Raw genomic sequence first — 23,454 nt, 5'->3', positions numbered from 1 at the left:
GAAAAAGTCTGATCTGTAAAGTGCGACTTTGACCGTGGCATGATTGTTGGTGTTACACTCGCAACACTCTCTAGAGTTTACACAGGATGGTGCGAAACAAAAAACAATGTGAGCGACAGTTCTGTAGATGAGAGAAAAATGGCCTGACTGGTCCGAGCTGCATGGAAAGGTGTAGTCACTCATATAATCACTCTTTACAGCCACGGTGAGCAGAAAAGCATCTCAGCATGCACAAAACACCAAACCTTGAGGCGGATGAGCTACAACAGCAGAAGACCACGTCAGGCTCCTCTCCTGAGCACAGACTCATCTACACTGAACAGATGAAGATTAGAAGAAGAAGAAAAAAATCACCTGGTCTTTTTCCAGTCTTCACCTGTCCACTTGACCTGTATCAGCCTGATTTTACGCACTGTGCTGCTGCCACATGATTGGCTGATTAGGTGTACAGGTGTTCCTAATATAGTGGACGGTGAGTGTATAATCGTCCTTTCTGTTTTGTTTTTTTGTAATACTGTAAATGTTTAGTGGATTTTAAAGACAACATCATAATACAATAATATACTACTAAAGATAATAATAATAATAATAATAATAATAATAATAATAAGGAGAGGGGAGCGGTGTTATTGTACACATTGCTCGCACTAACAAGTGGTGTTTATTCGCAGGCGGTGTGTGATTCACACATCTGTCCCCTGGTGTTACTGCAGAGAGACTGAAGTGTCTCAGTGGTGTTTATCTTCATTTACACTGACTGCTCTGTTTAATACGCTGAGACTCTGAGAGCAAATGGGGGAAGAAAAAAACACGCAATCACGCTACTGAGGAAATGAGTGTGTGATTCGAGACACAGCTCTACCCCGCTATACGCACTCATGCAGCGTGTGTTTGCATACCGATGACGAGCAGGTTGAAGAAGATGCTCAATCCGCTCGACTGTTCCTCCTCCTGTGCTTTGACCCCCGTCTGAACCGGCAGGATGGGCTTGACCGTGGGCGGGGTCGAGGTCGTCGCCTTGGCAGCGGGCGTGGTGCTGCGGAACGTTTCATTGCCGGGTGTTTCCGTGGCGTTTATTCTACAGGTGTATAGAGAAAGTGTCAAAAATACATAAACGTACAATCGATTCAATTCAAAAGAATATATTCGATTCGCGAATCGTTCGTTTTCAATTCAAGAAATTTTTAGCCGATTTGATTCGAATCACGATTCGTTACGTTTACAACCGAATTCAAAAGTGATTATAGCAGAGTCCATTCGATTCATGGCTTTTCAATTTAATCCAAAATGTGTGTGATGGAGCCGATTCGATTCATGATTCATTCGTTTTCAATTCAAAATGGTTTTCAATTCTATTCAAATGAATTTGAGCAGAGTTGATTCGATTCATGAGTTAACAACTCCATTTGAAAACTATTTTAGCCGAGTCGCATCAATTCGATTCTAAACTGTTTTAGTCGAGTTGATTCACTTGATTCGAGTCTCCACAATTCGTTTCAAGAGTAATTATAGCTGAGTTGTTTCGATTCACGATTCATTCGTTTTCAATTCAATTCAAATAAGGTTGATCTATACACCGATCAGCCATAGCATTGAAACCACTGACAGGTGATGTAAATAATGATTCTATCGTTACAACCTGTTAAGGGGTGGGATATATTAGTTAGCAAGTGAAGTGTCGGCAGATCTGATGTGTGCGAAGCAGGAAAAACGGGCAAGCGTAAGGATCTGAGTGACTTTAATAAGGGCCAAATTGTGATGTCTAGATGTCTGGGTCAGAGCGTCTCCAAAGCGGCAGGTCTTCTGAAGTGTTCCTGGTGTGCAGTGGTTAGAACCTATCAAAAGTGCTCCAAGGAAGGAGAACCGGTGAACCGGTCTGGTCTGGTCCGATCCCACAGAAGACCTACTGTAGCACAAACTACTGAAGAAGTTCATGCTGGATCTGATAGAAAGGAGTCAGAACACACAGAGCATCGCAGCTTGTTGGGTATGGAGCTGCGTAGCGGTCAGAGTGCCCATGCTGACCCCCTGTACACCACTGAAAACTCCTACAATGGGCATCAGAACTGAACCATGGAGCAATGGAAGAAGGTGGCCTGGTCTGATGAATCAGGTTTTCTTTTACATCATGTGGAGGCCGGGTGTGTGTGTGTGTGTGTGTGTCGTTTACCTGGGGAAGAGACGGCACCAGGATGCACTACGGGAAGAAGGCGAGCTGGTGGAGGCAGTGTGATGCTCTGTGGAATGTTCTGCTGGGAAACCTCGGGTCATTCATGTGGCTGTTACTTTAAAACGTACCACCTACCTAAACACTGTTTCAGATTGAGTACACCCCTTCCTGGTAACGCTATTCCCTAATATCAGCTCCCTCTTTCAGCAGGATAACGCTCCCTGACACCCTACAGCACCTGTTCAGGAACGCTTTGAGGAACATGACAAAGAGTTCAAGGTGTTGACTCGACCTCCGAATTCCCCAGATCTCGATCCGATCGAGCGTCTGTGGGACGTCGTGGACAAACAAGTCCGAAGAATCCATGGAGGGCCGACCTCGCAACTTACAGGACTTAAAGGATCGACGTCTCGGTTCCAGATTCCACAGCACACCTTCAGAGGTCTTGTGGAGTCCATGCCTCGACGATTCAGAGCTGTTTCGGAGGCACGAGGAAGGAGGACCTACACAATGTTAGTCAGGTGGTTTTAATGTTATGGCTGATCACAAAAAAGATGTAGAGACACTAGACAGTGTGTCATTGTGTGAAGTGTCATTGTGCAGTGCACTAGACAGGGTGCAGAAGACTTTAGTGCCCTATATAGTGTACTTATATGGGATTCTGAGCTTGTATTTAGATTTTCACTGAAGGAGTAATGAAGAGTAAGTGTTGTGATTAATGAGCTAGCAGGCTAACTACCTGTGAGGGTCGGTTTGTGGGTCTGGGTTTTCATTTTGTCCGGTGTTTTCTCCTCCTCCGGTGAATGTTTGTGTTTGTAGCTGCTTCTGCTCCCCAGCCTTCTCCTCCTCTCTCGTGCGCTCTGAAAGCTCAGAGAGTGTGTCATGGCATTCACAATCCCACACCAGCGAGAACAAAACCAAAATACACAAAACTACACCTCTGTCTTCTGGTTTCATCCTTAAATAAAGCAATGACAGAGATAAATAAAGTAAACCTGCCCATTTAAACTCCACATGCTAGGCTAATCCGTGTTGTATACACAGCCACATCATGACTTCTTCCGCAGTCTCGGAAATGTTTGGGAAATGTATTTCTAAATGTAACTTAAACAGGGATTTAAAAAGACAATATGAAAATAAACAGATAACATGTCGATGTCAGTTCACCGAGTTTAACATCTAGACATGTAATTCCTTGTAAATGACGCTGTTGCAGTCAAACAGTGGAATAGATTAACGATCAATGTGTTGTGTTACACTACATTTCCCAGAATGCTAAGCGCTACGGTGTAACCGTAAAAGAGAAAGTGGGCGGGGCCTTGTCCGGATGCCGATTGATTAACGCAAAGAACTTTCGAGATTCAAGCACTGTTTTGAAATGGTGGAAAATTCGGTTAATTATATATATATATATATATATATATATATATATATATATATATATATATATATATATATATAGTAGTATGTTTAATTTCAAATCATAAATAAACAGTAATTCGCTGTGTATTAAAGCGAACATAAATCTAATACAAATAATTCCTTCTTTTTTTATTTATTCATTTTTTTTTCAAATAATATAGGTAAATGTATGCATATTTTCCATTTCTAGTTTAATACAGAAATATTCATAGGTTTATTTGCATTCAGTTGAAATTTAGTTTGTAATTTGTGACTTTATGAAAAAAAAAAACAGCATGACCCCAAGCATTTTACTCCTATACAACAGCAGTCTGACAGTAATGATGTTTTAAATGAATTAAAGAACATTGTGTCAATCTTTTATCCATCTATAGTTACACTAAAATGATACCGACAACTGCACAAGTCACTGCCTGTTCTCACTTCGTACAGCATTTCTTTTCACATGTGCTTCTCATGTTTCCTCTGAGAGGGGCACGGTGGCTTAGTGGTTTACCTGTTTGTCTTGCACCTCCAGAGTCGGGGCTTTACATCCCTCCTCCGCTCTATGTGAGCAGAGTTTGTTTGTTCTGTTTCCTCCAAGTACTCCAGTTTCCTCCCCAAGTCCAGTGACATGCGTTGTAGTCTGATTGGCGTTTCCAAATTGTCTGTAGTGTTCGTGCCCTGCGATGTGTTGGGTGTCCCCATCCTTGTGCCCCGAGTTTCCAGGGATAGGCTCCAGGTCCCCCAGCGACGCTGTGTAGGATAAGCGGTCCAGAAAACGGATGGATGCTTCAATCAATTGTTGTTTTTTTCTCTCATTATATGACCCAAATAATCACATTTGAAATCATTTGTATACATCAGAACAAAATGCCGTTTCTCCAGGACCACGGTGCAACACAGAACATTATGTAAGACTATATAAAGTAAAAAAAAAGCAATGTATATCCATAGAGTATATTTATAAAATGTTCTGTTTAGTTTACTAGGATTACACCAAGTTCGTTGTGCACTACTGACATAAGGAGTTAAATAAATACATTTAAAACATTTAAATGTGGAAAAAAATGGATGAGGGAACACCACCTTAAGCTCAACCTGGCAAAATCCAAGCTTCTCGTCATCCCAGCCTGTCCCTCAATCAACCACAACCTCACTGTACAGCTCGGCTCGACCACACTCGAACCAACCAGGACGGCCAGGAACCTCGGGGTGATTCTCGATGACAGCTTGACCTTTACAGACCACATCTCAACAACTGCACGGTCCTGTAGGTTCATCCTGTACAACATCAAGAAAATCAGACCCTACCTCACCGAACAGGCTACACAGCTACTAGACCAGGCTCTTGTTATCTCAAAACTGATCTACTGCAACTCACTACTCTCAGGCCTCCGGCCAGCTCCATCAAACCCCTTCAGATGATTCAGAATGCTGCAGCGCGCCTCATCTTCAACCAGCCCAAGAGAACCCATGTCACACCCCTCTTCATCTCCCTTCACTGGCTTCCTGTAGCCGCCCGCATCAAATTCAAGGCCTTGATGCTCACCTACAAGACCTTGTCTGGAAGAGCGCCCCCTACCTCAACTCTCTCCTGAACGCCTACGTTCCCTCAATCAATGACCGACGCTTAGTAGTTCCTACTCAGAGTGGCTCAAGGTCCCTTTCAAGAACATTCAAACTAACTGTTCCTCAGTGGTGGAATGAACTTCCAACCAAAATCCAGACCACAGAATCTCTCACCATCGTCAGAAAACAGCTAAAGACCCACCTCTTCCATGAACACCGAATCAACCCATAAATAAATAAATAAAATAAAATAAAATAAAATAAAAATTACTCTGGCACTTACACCTCGACTCTGCGCACTTTGTTGCTTCTGGAACTCAATTAAAGATCGTGTACAGAGCACTACTCGTATTGTTCTCTGCTTGATAGATCGCTTTGCTTGTATTTTCTCATTTGTAAGTCGCTTTGGATAAAAGAATAAATGTAAATGTAATGGATATAACCTGTAGGTTCAATAGAGCAAACCTTAAGAATGTAAAAGAGTTTATCTGTGAGGGCGAGTCCACATACAGCAATTTGGATGGACTTACAGTTTTCCTTTCCCTTCTTTTTTTTTATATTAATTTCTTTTTATTATTATTATTATTATTATAATTATAATTTTTTATCTCAGTAAAATGTACTTGTGCGTTAAATTTGCCAAATGTATCATGTATCGCTGATGTGATGGAATGAGTCGATGGTGCATGCCACTTGATAATAACTTGCGCTTCTTAATAAGTACTCTCTTTACTTATTGATTGCTCGAACTGGACTCTTTCCATTAGCAAATATTTTTACTATTATTATCTCTCTCTATATATACACCCGTTGGTATATATATCTTAGTTTTGAAGCTGTGATCTAAGAAACACCAATCTCTCTTATAAGAAATCGGTCCATGTAATACTTCTCTCAATGTAATACACGCATTTCTTATTTCATTGACTCCCTTCCATACAGACAGCAGTACACTACACAGCAATACACAGTGACTTCATAAAATTCTAATTCTAAATCATTGACTCCCTTCCATAGAGACAGCAATACACAATGACTTTATAAAATTCTAATTCTAAATTGTTGATGATTCCTACCGGTCAGTGGCAAGGCTGCAGAAGTCTTTCGCGCTACATAACAAAGGACAAACCACCTTCACGTAAACACGGACTTCAGGGTGAAACTTCTCCATGAGCTTCCTCCGGTTTGCTTGTTGTCCAGAAAAGCTGAAAGACTCGCGCAGCCCAGCCATGACACGCCAAATTGTCATGGAAATTACACAACACTCGCAGACTCGTCCTCTGAAGGTAAAAAGGTTTATTACAGAAAGATGGTTAATACAGGATCGAATAAAGCAGGACAGAATAATGAGAGCACTCTGAAGTGCTTGTGCTGAACCACTACTATATATATGAAACGCAGAGCATGACACACTTCTGTGTAGCGATAAGAAGCGGTGTGAGGCAGTTCAAACAGGCTTTGTTTTAGGATCTTAGAAGATGTGCAGATGAACCTTGAACAGAAGACACAACATTTGCGTCTCTGTACGCAGATAAACATTCTGTACTGATCTCAGTGACATGACGTGGACTTCTTAGGCGTTATCCTCTGATGAGAATGAAACAGAACAAGAACAAAACTATTACAAAGTAAAAATGAATAATTTCCCCTCACACCCTCAACCCCAGAGAGCCGTGCCACCCGTTTTTCTAAATGCTGAAAAAGTGCAAATTAAGAAAGTAATTACAATAAACGCATTGTTTGTTTGTTTGTTTGTTTGTTTGTTTTGCAGTCACCACCTGATACAGTGATTATAATACACTGTACAGTATAACATAATAATTACAAAACCTGTTTCACTCCCAGGGACCCGTCCGTGCGTTACAAATCCCTCAGTATCGACGCTATAACATTACCAAACAAGTCACTAAAACGGTTCTCTGAGGGTTTTCTCAGGTCACTTACGACACCTGATAAAAGTTGAAGTGTAAAAGGCGATATATTACTATAGGAAGTTCTCACATTCTTATTCGCACAGGTATTTTAAAACTGCTCCCTGATTTGGTTTCTATGATGCAGGGTTTCCGATTCGTACGAAAGATACGACAAATACGGTCAATGCACTAATTATTATACTTTCACCTCAAATATCTTCCACATCATGCAACAGCCGTGCAAATAAAGAATAATGTGCGTTTCTCGCCTACACACACACACACACACACAAACACACACACACACACACACACACACACACACACACACACACAAACACACACACCCTTTCCCTTACATTAAACTCATAATTCAGACACAGTTGTTGGTTTTGGCCCGAGGCATTCTGGAATGAGCCTTTATTTTAATGAAATGCTAAGCGTGACTCGACATGCCTTTCATTTCATGGGAAATGCAGTGTTTGTAGAGTAAAGGTTGGCCAAGCTATTGAATTAGCACATTAGATTTAGGATTATTACCATTTCTATGCACACCCACCCACACACACACACACACACACACACATGCACACATGCACAAACACACACCTATCACTTAATGTAATGTAGTTTATTTATTTAGTTCAGTAATCTTAGTCAGTCGGTTCCTTTTCTGTTTGTTCTACACAGGCCCTCCCAGACTGCCTCATTGTTGTTGATTGATTTTAAAAATGTTGCATCAGCTTTTACATCAGAGTTTAAAATGAATCTAGCTCTGTTTATTTGGTAGTCATACAGTCTATTTATTTCTAGCTTATATGATAGAATTGAATTCTCACCCAGACCTGGTCTACAGTCCGTGTGTTCAGGGTCGGTGTACGTTCTCTTGTGTTTCTTGTGTAAAGAAATGCCGTATACATTTTGTGGTGTTTCTTTTAATAGAGGAAATTAAGATGCAAATTTGGAGTAAATCTGGTGATATATATATATATATATATATATATATATATATATATATATATATATATATATATATATATAATGTATAGAGAGTTTGCACTTATGTCTATACATATTTATACATCCTGTATATACTCTTTATGTTTCCCTGTAGTGTTCTCCATACATATTTTAACTCTTCTTTCTTTTCTTTTTGTCTTTTTTTTTTTTGGACTGCTGCTGTGACACCCTAATTTCTCCATTTTGGGATTAATAAAGTATTACCTTATCTTATCTTAGTAACAGCTCGTTCACAGGGACTTCCCACATAAACGACTGTTCATGATGTAAGTGAACTCAACGTTAAATGCAACTGTAAACGGATAAAATGTAAGACGTGTTGGAAACCTGTTGTGGTGTAAGAGGATTAAAACACTTCCAGGGCGGTAACAGGAACTCAGCTTCGTTACATCATTTCAATTCCATTTTCTGTAAACTAGTTTACTACCATAATAGTAGAAAGGTCACTCTCTTCCTGTGCCACTGTTTCATATCAAAATCCCATAACTGATCTGATCACAAACAGAACAGTGCTATAAAACTGGGAAATGTACACACAGGAGTGTTGATTAAGTCTGAAAGCACTGAAATATCATCTAGTTTTAAGCTCTAGTGGTTTTGGAAAGAAACAATAAAGTCCAATCTGGCAACCCTGCATATAAAAAGCGGTCAGTGCTTCACTGAATCGGTTCCTTTGAACAGAATCGTTTGAATGGATGAATCAATGCGAGCGTTTGAGTGAAATTCCTCGGAAATGAGCTGACTCAGATCACACAGCTTACCCCACCTAGCTTTACTGTAAGTAGTGTGTTCATAAGGGGAACTCAGTACAACTGTGGCAACCTGGACACTATATATATTAGATATATGAATATGTTATATATTATATATATTATTCATAACACACCACAATACACACACACACACACACACACACACACACACACTGTCATATTACACTCAGTTAATATCAGTACATCTTTCATAATGTTCATAACACCATCGTATATGCATTACATTATATGTAATAACACATACATATATGTATTGTAATGCATTCTTACACACACAAAAAACAAGCAACTATTTTTTATTTTAATCACACACACACACACACACACACGCTATAATGCATGCTTTACAACACAATGTCTTACATAATTCTTCATGAACTTAATAATATACATAACACACCTTCATACTTGCCTTATAATACATAATTAATCATACATAATACATATAATACATAATAACACTGTCTTACGCACCTCTTCATGAACTTTATAATATTCGTGACACACCATCATGCATACATTATGACGCATAATTACACACACACACACACACAAACAAGAAATTGTGGTGTCATGTGGCTTTCTATGTTTCTATTCATCATGCCCTATGAACTCTTTCCTAATAGGTTATAATGCATTCATAAGGAGTTATACACGTCATGTTTATTAAAACGCATTACACGTTATAACAGTGCTTATTATGCATTATAAGTTGATGATATATAGCATTATAATTAGTTTTAATAAATATAGAATTTAGAAATTCAGTCCCAGTGTGCGTGATGATGCATTACGTATAGTCGCAGACGCGACTATATTAAGACCTGCCCTGGTCTTAATATTAATATATTAATAACACACCATCACGCATGCACTATAAGGGATGAATATGAAAAACAGGACATTTTATATGTATATTTTACAATAACGCTTTACTACATGATGTTACCATGACAATAATAAATTCATGTACAATTTTTTTTGATAGGCAATAATACAAAACTACTATTTTACTCTTTAATAACAGGAAAGTGGTGGTGGTGGGGGAGGGGGTGTAACTTTGATATAACAACAGCAACAACAAAAAAACATGTCACATGACCAGGAAGTGCTGTTTGCACTTCGTTTTTCTGCAATCACATGGCATGGTGAAGGTCATCATCAAAATTCCATACATTTTTCAAAATTTATGCAAAACTACTTAAAGGAAAAAATGGAAACACTGTCTGAGAAAACTTAACATTTACTTTTTGTCATTCAAACAAGTTTATATATTTTGAGGATTCTGTTAAATGGTAAAATGTAATTGTTGCCATACGGCAACAACATGCGCTAACGGAACTGTAGCATGTGTGTTCATGAACTGTAACAGACCTACAGCGAAAAATACACCCGGCTTCTCTAATAGCACATCTACTTTATTCAAAGTGAGAAAAACTATTATCATTTCAAACATTTTGCAATTGCACCTTTTCCCCCTAAAGTTTATGTATTAAGAGAAAGAAGTGAGTATTTTGAGTCGCTGAATCCATCTGCATACTTTCCACAACTGTAATTCCTTTCTACAAGATAGAACTTTTACATGCTTACCAGGTGACAAAAAAAACAAACAACAACAACAAAAAACAACCTCTTATAGCAATTTATAGTCTGGAAAAAGCAGTCATTGGAATATAATCCCATACATTCTGTGTTATTTTTGACCATGTGAATACTTTCAACCAGTGCACATGTTTACCGATTAACTTTCTAATCAATGAACTAATTCTAGTAATATAAATCCATTAAATAAAAAAAATGATGTCGGTGTAATACTTCATGTAATAAAGAGTTAAACGATTCAACCGCAACGTTTGATTCACTTTCTGATTCGATTCACTTGCTCGACTCGGCTCTGTGAAGAATCGGTCGGAAAGGAAAAAAAAGACTCTCGCTCGCTCTCTCGCGCTGCCCCCGCTTTGACGTGCGTAGTTGTGCTTCCATTCATCTGGTTGCGCTCGTGCCAGAGAGCAGGATGTTGTGGATCTCGGAGATCTGCTGACTCTCCTCGGGGCTTCTCCTTCCCTTTCTGCTGGATCCACCCGAGCTATAGGAGCTTCTCCTTCTTCTTCTTCCCCTTCCTCTTCTTCCTCCTCTTCTTCTTCTTCCTCTTCTTGTTCTTCTTCTTGTTCTTCTGAAGAAGCTGTCTGTCTCTAGCTGACCGAGAAACGTGCCAGGAAGAGGAGCTTGTGGTCTCCGCGCGAGACTGGGCTGTGGAGGAGATTTCCGCCGCGCAGTTTTTACTTCCTTTCTTTTCTTTTTTTTTATTTATTTATTTATATAAATTGTTTATTCCGGTATGATGCCTCCGCAGATGAGGTTCAGGAGAAGATCCTTCCTCGGGCTCCTCTTCCTCTTCTCTCTCTCTACATCGGCGCTTTACTTCATCTACTCGGCTCCCGGGATCGGTGAGTGTTAACACACACCCACACACACACACACACACACACACACGGTATGCTTCTTTTAAACACGGTATCGCGCGCGCTTAATGCTCATTATATTCATAACACCACCGTACACAGCCTCCATGCGTTATAACGCGTCATGACGCGTCTGATGTCTGATGTGGGGGGATTATGAATGTGAATATCGGGGTTTCGTGTCTGGTGCGCTATACTGATGCACTAACGCAGATATGCACTCACACACACACACACACACACACACACACACACACACACACACACACACACACACAGAGTGACATTTTGCGTATGATACACACCCATACATTTGTTATATGACACACACACTGCCCAGAGAAAACCCAGGTATATAGTAGTTATCTCTCTATCTCTCTGTCCACACACACACACACACACACACACACACACAGGTACAAATTCAAGGATAGACCTGGTTCCTCATTGTGTCCTTGTTTATCTCAGGTCCTTTCATCCTATATATATATATATATATATATACATATATACAGTACTGTGCAAAAGTTTTAGGAACAGGCAAAGATGCCTTGAAAATAATGAAATTATTTCTAAATGTTTCTTCATGTAAAAAGAAGAAAAAATCCCATAAAGAGCAGTAAACAGTAGTAAATGAAACAAATAAAAATAAATCGAGTCTCTGGTACAGTGTGTGCAGTTTTATAAGGAGATGAGTGTAAGTGTTACGGAGCGTGTTGCAGAACCAGACTCGGGTCTTCCAGAGACTCTGACTCTCGCACTCGCTTCTCATTATTGCAGCGAAACCCAGCAGCGTTCATTGTGTTTTTTTTTTTATTTTACCTGAAAAGTGTCTCTTACGTAATACGCCGCTTTCTTTACTGACATACAAACATCTTTGTGCTGAAAAGCTAATGTTCGGAATCGAAAATGTAGACGTCATAAAATAAAAAATCTGTAACTAAGTTTGTGCTAAAAAAAATTAGGGTGGCTAAAACTTTTGCACAGTATTGTGTGTGTGTGTGTGTGTGTGTGTGTGTGTGTGTGTTATATTATACAGGGATTCAGGAGTGTAATTAACCCTACACTGGGCAGTTAAAAACCCCGAGTAATTCAATAAGTGTGTTTGGCGCTGGTCATCGATCAGGGTTTGTGACCTCAGTCGCAGTCACTCGAGTCACTCCCTACCATCCGTATCGATCTTTAGACCAAGTTTACGACGTTCCCGAAGCAGAAATATGACTTCAGACATGCTCGAGATTTTATTGATACTACGTAGGACGGTCCTGATTATCGCTTCGTCAATATATCGCGATATTGTACGATATCGATGATACCGTTATCATGTTACTACTCAGACGTTATTCATTAACATTTCAAAAAAAATCACAATAATTAAAAAAAAAATTAAATTACGTACAACATAGATATTTAGATATCATATTTACACACAGAAAAGTATTTGCACCCATTTCAGCCATTGTCAGTAGGCTATATTAAGTATGTTGCGTGTGATAGCTGACAAACTTGGCTACTGATCGATGTAAGCTATAGCTAACAAGTAGCTGCTAGCTGATTACAGTATGTTGTGTTATGCTAAGCTACACTGTAAGTCAGTATAACATAAATGTTAGTTAACAAACTTTAAGCTACTGATCTATGTCATCTAATTTAAGCTAGCTTGTTAGACAACATGACTAGCGACTGACATCGACTATTTCAAGCTAGAAAGCTTACTTAGTTAGCTGACTAGTTAGCTAGTTAATGTTAGCCCAGATCTGCTGTGTTTAAGTAGTTGCTCATTGATAATATCGTGTTATGCTAAGCTACACGTCAAGGCTAAAGTGTGAAAATAAAAGCTAGCAACAGACTGATTAGACTTTGTGAAACTGTAGTCTGTTAAACTTCTTCTATATTATATAACGCTAATCACGCTTCCCTAAAGTGCATGTTTCCATGAGCCACTTATTAGCCAATCAAAGGTCGTTATTTTTACCGTTTATTTTCCTTATCGTATTTGGTTCCAAGAGGACTTTTTTATTATCAAGTCCAGCTATATCCTTGACTCGTACAGTAGATTAGAGAGTGTATGACAAGGCTTCAGGAAAAGATCACACGGGTAAACTGTATCGAACTCGGCCGAGCTTCTTCCTCCTAAATAACGGCTCTGTGCGGCTACGTGCTGCTCGTGTGGTTTAGAGAAACTAGACACGTGAGGAACAAATAAACAACGATAATGAAGCTTTAGTATGAAGAGGAACCTTGCACTTGTACAGCTCTAAAGTGTCTCAGCTTTAAACCACTGCAGGATGATCCGACATAAAACCGTAAAGTACCAGTTTAGACCTCAGACTGATCCGTCTTTATTAGCTCTTCTTCCAGTGAAACACAGTTTAGAAGAAATGAAGCTCTCGATCATTTCATATTTAAATCTATAAAATATATTAGCAGTGAACATGTGGAATAAAACATCACAGTAGCTTTAAACATCTGGAACATCTCACACTTATTTTATGGCCTTTGTCACTTTTTCATTTTTCTTCTAGTCTCACTCTTATTTGTGTCTGGTCTCGCTTTTTTATTTTATTTCCAGTCTCACATTTAAATTTTCCCCTGATTTTGCTTGTTACCTTTACGTCCAGTCTCTTTTTAAAATTTTATTTTTTTTAAAAAAAAACTGTTTTTATTTCTTAAAAGTTTTTTATTAATTTTTTTTATCTGCTTTTGCTTTTTCATTTTGCTTTACTTTTGTATCCGGTCTCACATTTTTAATTTCATGTCCGGTCTTGATTTTTACTTTTTTTTTATTATTTTTTTTTTATATATATTTTTGTCCAATCTCGATTTTTTATTACGTGTCCTGTCTCACTCTTGTTTGTCTCATATCTCACTTTTTTAAGTTCTGCATCTGGTCTCACTCTTATTTTGCATGTGGTCTTGCTATAATTTCATGGCCCGTCTCACTGTTATTTCGTACCTATATTACTTCGGTCAAACTCAGTCTTATTTTATTTATTGTTGCAGCTGGTCTCTCTTACTTCGTGTCTTCTCACTTTTTTTTGGTCCTGTCTCTCTTTTGTTGTGCAGTCGGTATGACAGAGTAGATGTTTTAGTCTAGGTGTCATGTCCCTACTGAGAAATATGCACAAATTATATAGTTTTTTTCCTTTTAATGCTGAAATAAGCCATGTTTTGGTGGTGGACTCGGATTCCCAGAGCTCGCCGTGTCCGGTGCGCAGCGTGGAGACGTCCTGTCATTTGTTTGAAATTATTTTTGCTGCTTGTCTGTTGATGTGATCTGTAATGTGTGTTGTGTTAGCATGCTAGTCATCCATGTGAGGTTATGAGTGAAAGACTTTCTTGCTAAATTACCTTTCTTCCTGTAAGTACATGAGATTTTTTTTGTTGTGGTGAGAGACAGAGAAACAGCAGTGTGTGTGCGTGTGTGTGTGTGTGTGTGTGTGTGTGTGGCTGTGGTACAGAGAGCTGATAGCGAGGTTCTGCAAACGTACCAGCCACTATGCAATATGGCCGACGCTTAAGCACGTGTGGATAGTATGGATTTTATCTCGGGTTCTCCGCCTCGAATCAGGCCTGCGGTTCTCCTCGTGGACGGTGTATATGGACTGTTCTCGGACGGACCGCACACTGGTTGTAAACTATACGTCGCAGCAGATAGATAAGCAAAGTAAGCATGTGGAAGAACAGCGGTAAATCGATAAGATACACATCGAGAGAACTGGCGTTTGTTCAGAGCAAATAGGAAGTAGGAGAGAAGTAGGAGAGAAGTAGGAGAGAAATAGGAGAGAAGTAGGAGAGAAGTAGGAGAGAAATAGGAGAGAAGTAGGAGAGAAATAGGAGAGAAGTAGGAGAGAAGTAGGAGAGAAGTAGGAGAGAAGTAGGAGAGAAATAGGAGAGAAGTAGGAGAGAAGTAGGAGAGAAGTAGGTGAGAAATAGGAGAGAAGTAGGAGAGAAGTAGGAGAGAAGTAGGAGAGAAATAGGAGAGAAACAGGAGAGAAGTAGGAGAGAAATAGGAGAGAAGTAGGAGAGAAATAGGAGAGAAGTAGGAGAGAAGTAGGAGAGAAGTAGGTGAGAAGTAGGAGAGAAGTAGGTGAGAAGTAGGAGAGAAGTAGGAGAGAAGTAGGTGAGAAGTAGGAGAGAAGTAGGAGAGAAGTAGGTGAGAAGTAGGTGAGAAGTAGGAGAGAAGTAGGAGAGAAGTAGGAGAGAAGTAGGTGAGAAATAGGAGAGAAGTAGGAGAGAAGTATGAGAGAAGTAGGTGAGAAATAGGAGAGAAGTATGAGAGAAGTATGAGAGAAGTAGGAGAGAAGTAGGAGAGAGTGTTTATGAGAACCGTACACACTGAGAATAAAAGCTAAAAGCAGTAGAGAACTTATCGTGAGTGTTCGCTGATGAATAACACATCCAGGCTGAGCGAGAAGTAGGCCACGTCCTTTAATAGCTCCTTATACAGGAGTGTAATCACGGACAGTCTGGGAGGAAGTGTACTTTGAGAGAGACACAGAGAGAGTAGGCGTGAACAGAACGGAGAAATATCTGTGATCAATAATCGAGGAAAGTCACCAGAGGCCGCGTTATATTAGACTTCGCTCTAATTTCAGTGCGTAGCGTCGCGTTGTCTTTCCATTTAGCTCAGTTTCAATTTAATTTAATTGATGAACTGTCCCAGTGCGCAAATCCGCCATCCTCAACACCGTCTTCATGCAGAAATCTTCTTTCTTTTTTCATTTAAGTCTCCAAAAGAGTGAGAATCCAAAATGGCTTCCTCTTGACTGTATACTCTGATTACACAGGGCATAACGTAACGCGCACGGCCTTGTAGGCTTGAGATTCAAAACAAAACGTGTGTTCTGTTTATACAGTATGTACAAGTAACATCGCATTCAGGATACATTCTATGTTTGTATTGTATGTTTAATTTGACTCGGATTATATTTTCCTCAGGGTTCAAGTTACTGCGGTTACTGAGGTGAGGCGCAGAAATAGTCACCTGACTCGGTTCTTACTAATAACGGAATATTTCTACTGTTAAAACGTTTAAGAAACCTGCCCGTGAGACTCCGAAAGCTCGTCATTCTTGTACGACGTCCACAGGGCGCTAATGAAAGAAGGGTTAGATGAAAGAAGGGTTAGAAGGTAGTTCGGCGGATCTGTAACGGTCTTAACGCTATTAAAACCTCACCGTGCTCAAGTTTATCAGCGTGACTCAGAGGCGTCCGGACTTTTATCAAAGAGTGCCAGAGTAAACCACGTTCAAATGCCCGAGAGCCTGTCACCAAGCTTCAAAACAGTGAATGTAAACGTCATGTCAGTGGAGTAAGTCCAGCAGGGCGTCACCTGACAGCTGTAGTTGTGAGACACAAGTAGATATTCATAAATTCCTGCTTCTTTTCAATGAGATTCACCACTTTAAACACTCAAGGGTTAATAAAAGGCTTTTCGTGCTTAGTGGTTGGAATCACTGGCAGTTATTAGTGCTAGTAATGTTCTATTTCCTGTTTCTTTTTTTGCCAGGAGAGCTTCCAGCTGCTTCGCGTTCTCTGCCCTGTCATTCTCTGAATATCCGTGATCTGTCTCGTAATGTCTCGTGATATTAAATTCCTTAAATTATCGTGACAGTCTCCTGACCTACGAGGTACAGCCGTCTGCTCTGGATCTCCACGAAAAAGAATTCGTTTCCAATTTCCAGCTCAGTCCTTCACACCGTTAACTTTAGCCAAGATTAAATATGGTTCTGTAAATGAATTTGCAGGTGTAGTGAGAGAAAAATAGAAAGCTTCTTGGAGTTTAGCTAATTGTGTAACGATATCGCAGTCTGCTGCCACCTTCAGGTGAAACTAGGAATGGCAGAGACGGGCGCAGGTCAGTTGACGCACGTACGCGTTTGAGCCCGAGGATGGATTTTAGACACCTTTTTTGGTCCTCTTATTATAAATACAGATTTTCGTAATCGTTGCAATGGCGAAACATAGCTACAAAAACGAGTCACGAGTCTTTTTGCGAAACTTCTTTTTGAAAGCTAACGTAGGAGGACGAACCCCGGGTGGACCTTGGGTGGAACGCTGATTTTTCCGTGATAAATAATGTAATCATTTTCTTAGGCATTTAATAAAAACTACGAAACATCTTCATGTATCACCGCATGATATTTTCTGTCAACTCGCCCGCCCGTCGCTTCAAATGACTCACAGATCATAAGAACATGAACATATTAACGTGGAGGGGTTTTTTTCTTCCATGAAGTCATAGGCCTATGTGTTGTAAAATTCAACTAAACAGCCAGATTCATTCCAGTTGTAGTAATAAAACACCGTCGGTTGTGAACGCCTAACAGATGAAACAGGGTGTGTTGCAAAAACCAGCTGTAAAGATGTTAAATATTGCCAGACAGAGGATAAAGCTGACTTACAGAGTCTCTTATTTCAACCACTTCTAATCCTGAAATATTTATTCTCTACTGTAACGATAAGCCTGACAAATATTAAAGAGCACCTATTATGGATTTGAAACGGGCCTAATTTTGTTGTAAAGGTCTCATACGATAGATTACACACATCCGAGCTCAAAAAACACTTCAGCGTGCTCGCAATTTAAACTGCAGCGTTACATTTCTCCCCCAGTGTCACAAACGACTCATGAAATGATTCGTTCTAAACGATTCGTTCTAAACTCCTCCTTTCAGGGAGCATACTCTGCTCTGATTGGTCAGATGTCCCAGTCTGTCGTGATTGGTCTAGCGCTATCTGCGTGCAGGTGATGAAGACCAGAGGCGGGGCTTTTTGTTATAAATCCATGTTAGTACAGGAAGTGAAGTCTGGAGTCACTAACGAGTCGTTTCAGCTGTTCAGAATCGGTTCCTTCTTTTGGGAGTCGGTAACTCCCAATTTGTGAAACTTTGCAGACTTTTTGCATTCACAATCAGCTACGTATATAACACACTACATGAAAGGAAATATTTGAAAAACCAAAATAGGTGCACTTTAAGCTAACTGGCGTTTTGAAATGAGCTTGAATCGGTTTCCTGTTTATCCAGTGATCCTGGCTGGCTGGAAGTTTCAGGAATGTTTGTAGGCGTAATTATTATTAAGTGTCGTAACATTGTCGTATTTATAGAGCAGGTTTTTTTTTTTTTTCAAATGAACGAGAAAAGTAAGAAGCTTCTGGAAGTATTTTGCTATCCGGTTATCAGAAACTCATCACTCTCTAAATCGTGGTTCTACTCGATTACCATAACCACACCCACAGAATGACATCATTAAAACTCGACACACTGATTCATTCATTATTAATCGATTCATTAATTATAGACGGAGCGTCTAAACGAGTGTATGAGGGGGTTTCCAGTAGCTCTGGGTTACACTCAGAGCTGGACTCTCGAGTAAAATTGACACTTCCTCTGTGGGCTCGATGATGTCATCCATCTTTTCTGGAAATTTACGACGCATGGGGGGCGGAGCAACACGACATGAGGCGTGTACCTGCGTCCTATTTAGCCGAGAATAAAAGAGGAAGCCACATGATATCTAACCCCCCCCCATTCTTACACACACGCACATGCACACACACACACACACACACACACACACACACACCATCCCCCATCTGCATACAACCACGTACAACCCAAGAGATATTTAAGTCATCCCTCAAGAGTCAGGCTCGGGAGATGAGAAAAATCATTAGCTGCACACACACACACACACACACACACACACACACGAGCAGTGTGGAGGATGAGGGGGTTGGGAATCCTGTCACAGTGAAGGGGAAAATGTCGGTCGGAGAACCAGGTGCTTCCTGCGTTCCGGTGAGGATTGGTGTTTGTCGTGTGGGAGTGTGTCTGCTGCTCACAGTAAACATTTCAACACACGGCACATGAGCTGTCACTTGCTTTTCTCCCTGCGCTTCAGCGTGACCTCGATCCCCTCGTGCTTTCCCCAAAACCCGCATCATCACTGCACTCTCTTTCTGCATTCGGTAAGCTGGTGGGGTTTGGAGCACATGACGAGCAGCGACTAATTAATAATTAATCAGTAATGAATTGTCTGCCGTTGTCGAGTCAGCACGAAATGAGTAAGCATTAACATGACACTAACGTCTACACACACACACACACACACACTGTCCTGTCCTCTGTACCTCTCTGTCCTTGTGATAGAGGCGTGGCCTGTCCTCTATACCTCTCTGTCCTTGTGAAGGGGGTATGGTATCTCCTCTGAGGCTGTCAGTCTTAATAAAAAGGGTGTGGAATCTCTCCTGTGACTGTCATCTTATTAAAGGGGGTGTGGCCTCTCCTCGTGACTGTCAGGCTTATTAAAGGGGGGTGTGGCCCTGTCCTCTGTAGATGTCTGTCCTAGTAAAGGGGGTACGGTTTGTCCTCTGAGGCTGTCAGTCTTAATAAAAAGGGTGTGTCCTCTCACCTGTGACTGTCATCTTAATAAAGGGGGTGTGGCCTCTCCTCGTGACTGTCAGGCTTATTAAAGGGGGTGTGGCCTGTCCTCTGTAGATGTCTGTCCTAGTAAAGGGGGTACGGTTTGTCCTCTGAGGCTGTCAGTCTTAATAAAAAGGGTGTGGAATCTCTCCTGTGACTGTCATCTTAATAAAGGGGGTGTGGCCTCTCCTCGTGACTGTCAGGCTTATTAAAGGGGGTGTGGCCTGTCCTCTGTAGATGTCTGTCCTAGTAAAGGGGGTACGGTATGTCCTCTGAGGCTGTCAGTCTTAATAAAAGGGGTGTGTCCTCTCCCCTGTGACTGTCATCTTATTAAAGGGGGTGTGGCCTGTCCTCTGTAGATGTCTGTCCTAGTAAAGGGGGTACGGTATGTCCTCTGAGGCTGTCAGTCTTAGTAAAGTAGGCGTGGCTTCTCATCTGTACATCTCTCTCCTAGTGATGGAGGTGTGGTTTGCCCTCTGTGGCTGTCAGTCATAGTAAAGGAGGCATGGCTTCTTCTGTGGTACGTCAATCACAGTCAAGGAGGCGTGGCCTCTCCTCTGTGGCTGCCGTAGCGGAACTGTAGTAAGTCCTATAAGGATGAAATAGGCGCACATAAGATAAGATAAAGTAAATGTATCTGGCACACAGGATGTGCTGTGTGTGAGTGGGCGGATGTGTTAACATGGCACAGTGGTCCACCGCAGGTGAAGAGCTTGATGCACTTCCTCTAATGCAGCTCTGTGTAAAAAACCACAGTAGCAAATAATATGCACAGAAATGTGTGTGCAGAAATTTCCTGACCTATAGTCCCGATGCAAGCATTCGGTTATGCAGTTTCTGTTTCATTCCGAAGTGAAACGAACCACGTTACTGCAGCACAGCATCGTACAATCACATGGACGCATCTCCGCCAACAATTCCCCCGCAGCAGATTACGAGCTAGCAAGAATCTGGCGTAGAGCTGTGGTGTGTGGTCAGCCTCGCAGTGACTTGCTCACACTAACTGAGAAAAACATTTGGTTTTGACGTGCGATGGTGTGTTTCTGAGGTCTTACATACAGTGGAAACATGTACGTGGTCCAGGTACGCTCGTGATTAATGTGCATCTGTTATGGTTTTTCAAACGTTACCTTTCACGTAGTGTGTTATATACGTAGCTGATTGTGAATGTAAAAAGTCTGCAACATTTCACAAATCGAAGCGCAGGACAAACGGAGTTACCGACAAACAAAAGAAGGAAGCGATTCTGAACAGATGAAACGACTCGTTAGTGATTCCAGACTTTACTTCCTGTACTAACATACATAGGTTTATAACAAAAAGCCCCGCCTCTGGTCTTCATCACCTGCTCGCTGACAGCGCTAGACCAATCACAACAGACTGGGAAATCTGACCAATTAGAGCAGAGTATGCTCTCTGAAAGGAGGAGTTTAGAACGAATCCTTTTGAATGAGTCGTTTAACGAGTCGTTTTTAACGCTGGGGAAAATGGTTAATGCTGCAGTTTAAATTATGAGCACGTTAAAGTGTTTCTTGACCTCGGATGCACGTAAATGTATCATATGAGACCTTTAAAGCTAAATCAGGCACGTTTCAAATCCATAACAGGCGCGCTTTAAGTGGATTTTCCGAGCTTTACGTTCAGATGAATAAAATCACCTGCGTGTCGCTCACGCCTCTGAGGTTTCCGGATTTTTCCTTGAGTAGAAGAGTGCGAGACGGGCTTTTTTAACAGCGTCTAAACCAGCACTTTTAGACAGAAACACTCTAGACCTTTAAACCTGGACAATCAGGGATAGAAAATACGGACTGTTGTTTTTGCTTTGGTGTTAAACGTAATATGGCGTAACAGGAAAGCAAGAGGCTGTTATAAAATGATAAATAAAGAGTATTATGAAGATGGCGAAAGTTAAAGCAGACACTACATTTGTTTAATCGAACGAAAAAGGCTTCCGCACTCATTATTCAGCAGCGAATAGAATAGCACTTGATCCAGCGCAGACTGTTCGTTTGCGTCATTTTATTCATTTTTCCATCACACTCACGACAGTTAGTCATGCGAACACCTTAATGACGGCGATACAAGATATTAAATCGAGGTCACGCGATTTTAATTCACTATTTTGATTTGTTACAGTAATAAAATAACGCGCTAATGTTAGTGCTGATTCAATGCGGTCTGCTGTAAAGAAAACATGGCCGCAGTTCGAAGGATAATCTGACCAAGCACTCGCACGGCTGCACGTTTATCACAGATGCACCGTAAACAGCGTACGCTTCTACACAATCAGCGTGTTGGGGGTCTTTCGGAGACTTCAAGCTGCTAGAACGTTACTTCATGCTAAAGAGAAACAAATTTCAGTTCAGGGAAAGTCTGTAGCTCTCAGACCTCAGACTCCACAAATTTAGGGGGCGGAGTCTGGCGCTCAGCATCCTATATCAGGACAGGCATTGTGGGAAAGTGAAGGGAATGCTCGGAGTCTCCAGGCGCTCGCTTACTCTTACTCGTTTGCATGATCACTCGCAAATAAGTGAACAGTGACCCGTCTTTGGTTTGCATGATGATTTGTGTGCTGAAGATGAAGATGCGGAGGGCGGAGGAGGAGAAGAGAGCGCTCAGGGAGAGAAAGAGAAGGCATGCACGACGTGAGAAATCACTCTGATAGATACAAACACCGCTAACAGGCGAGGACGTCATGCTGCGGTCGTGTCCCGAGAACAAAGTGAGTAGCTGCATCGATCAAAGTCATCGACCTTGAGTTCCTTCTTCCTGCCTGGTACACACACACACACACACACACACACACACACACACAAAGATCCTGTTACAAAGCGTGCAAGGCCTGTTCACTCCACCGTGTTAATGACGGATCGTTCCTGAGTCCCGGCGGGAGCTCACGTCCTGCGGATCGATACGAGCGAAAGGGGGCGTGTCTATCTGGGTCTGATTTTTTTTAGCATCACGCCGTCCCGTATAAAGATCCCTGGGCGTGAATCGTCCGATGCGGCCCCTCTGTCTTACATCATCAGACAGACATCCTCGTGGACGTGTGTTTTTCATACGTTTCCTAATCTGTCCCAGGGCTCGGGGTGTGGTATAGTTTTATCTTTTAGAGGGAAAATTGTATTTCTTTAACCTTGGAATAGGGTCCCGTTAGGAAGCCGAGAGAAGCCCTGAATAGAATTTGAAACTCCACTAATATGGTATTTAATTATACACTCATAGTAAAATGGATGTTTAATGGGTTCTTTATAGTTAAGGGTTCTTCCCAGCTGAAAAAACAATAAAATCCCTCACAGAATTTGTAAAGGTTTTAATGGTTATAATGGGAATTGTATTGGTTTTAATGGAAACTCTAATGGTCCCTGTGGGTTTGTACTGGTAATTTGTTGCCTTCTATTGGTGGTATGTTATGTCTCGTGGATACCAGTAATGGTAATGGTTTTAATGGTTAGCGGATGGTTTGTAATGGTATTTGTAGTGGAACCCACTAGAATTTCTGTGATGGTTTCGGATGCTCAGTATCAGAACATTTCAGGCTGTTTTATGCTTTAACGTGTGTCTCTGAGATGAGATAACGTTTACCGCTACGACAGACGAGATCAGGAGGAAGAGGAAATGACCCGACAGCCTGACGACTCGTGTGAGAACACCTTTATTCGGCAGTACGTTTGGGGGAAATCCTGCAGCTCTCCTCTATCAGTACACAATCACG

At 41.1% G+C, this 23,454-nt stretch overlaps 2 protein-coding genes across 7 annotated transcripts in view; one reads left to right on the top strand and one right to left on the bottom strand.

Annotated features, from left to right (window-relative positions):
* slc9a8 (solute carrier family 9 member 8) overlaps positions 1 to 6,351 on the bottom strand; it is a 39,141-nt gene extending 32,790 nt beyond the window's left edge. The window contains exons 1-7 of one of the 5 annotated variants that reach the window (XM_053642692.1): positions 4,956 to 6,122; positions 4,661 to 4,855; positions 4,089 to 4,327; positions 2,910 to 3,030; positions 2,560 to 2,673; positions 2,171 to 2,421; positions 900 to 1,078 (exon numbers count right to left, since the gene is read on the bottom strand). In XM_053642692.1, the coding sequence (XP_053498667.1) occupies positions 900 to 1,078; positions 2,171 to 2,271 (280 nt within the window). In that variant the 5' untranslated portion in view covers positions 2,272 to 2,421; positions 2,560 to 2,673; positions 2,910 to 3,030; ... (1 more) ...; positions 4,661 to 4,855; positions 4,956 to 6,122. Of the gene's footprint in view, positions 1 to 899; positions 1,079 to 2,170; positions 2,674 to 2,909; positions 3,377 to 4,088; positions 4,328 to 4,660; positions 4,856 to 4,955; positions 6,123 to 6,219 lie in introns of those variants that run through there. The other 4 variants (XM_053642693.1, XM_053642695.1, XM_053642694.1 and 1 more) reach the window with 4 other exon arrangements.
* Positions 6,289 to 23,454, top strand: part of b4galt5 (UDP-Gal:betaGlcNAc beta 1,4- galactosyltransferase, polypeptide 5) — a 42,791-nt gene continuing 25,625 nt past the window's right edge. The window contains exons 1-2 of one of the 2 annotated variants that reach the window (XM_053642703.1): positions 6,289 to 6,429; positions 11,203 to 11,296. In XM_053642703.1, coding sequence (XP_053498678.1) covers positions 6,313 to 6,429; positions 11,203 to 11,296 — 211 coding nt within the window. In that variant the 5' untranslated portion in view covers positions 6,289 to 6,312. The remainder of the gene's footprint in view (positions 6,430 to 11,202; positions 11,297 to 23,454) is intronic. The other variant, XM_053642704.1, reaches the window with a different exon arrangement.

The sequence above is a fragment of the Ictalurus furcatus genome, chromosome 15 (genome assembly GCF_023375685.1).
Source record: "Ictalurus furcatus strain D&B chromosome 15, Billie_1.0, whole genome shotgun sequence".
Classification (NCBI taxonomy): domain Eukaryota; kingdom Metazoa; phylum Chordata; class Actinopteri; order Siluriformes; family Ictaluridae; genus Ictalurus; species Ictalurus furcatus.
Note: the sequence above shows the minus strand (reverse complement) of the source record. Positions and strands in the feature narration are given on the sequence as shown.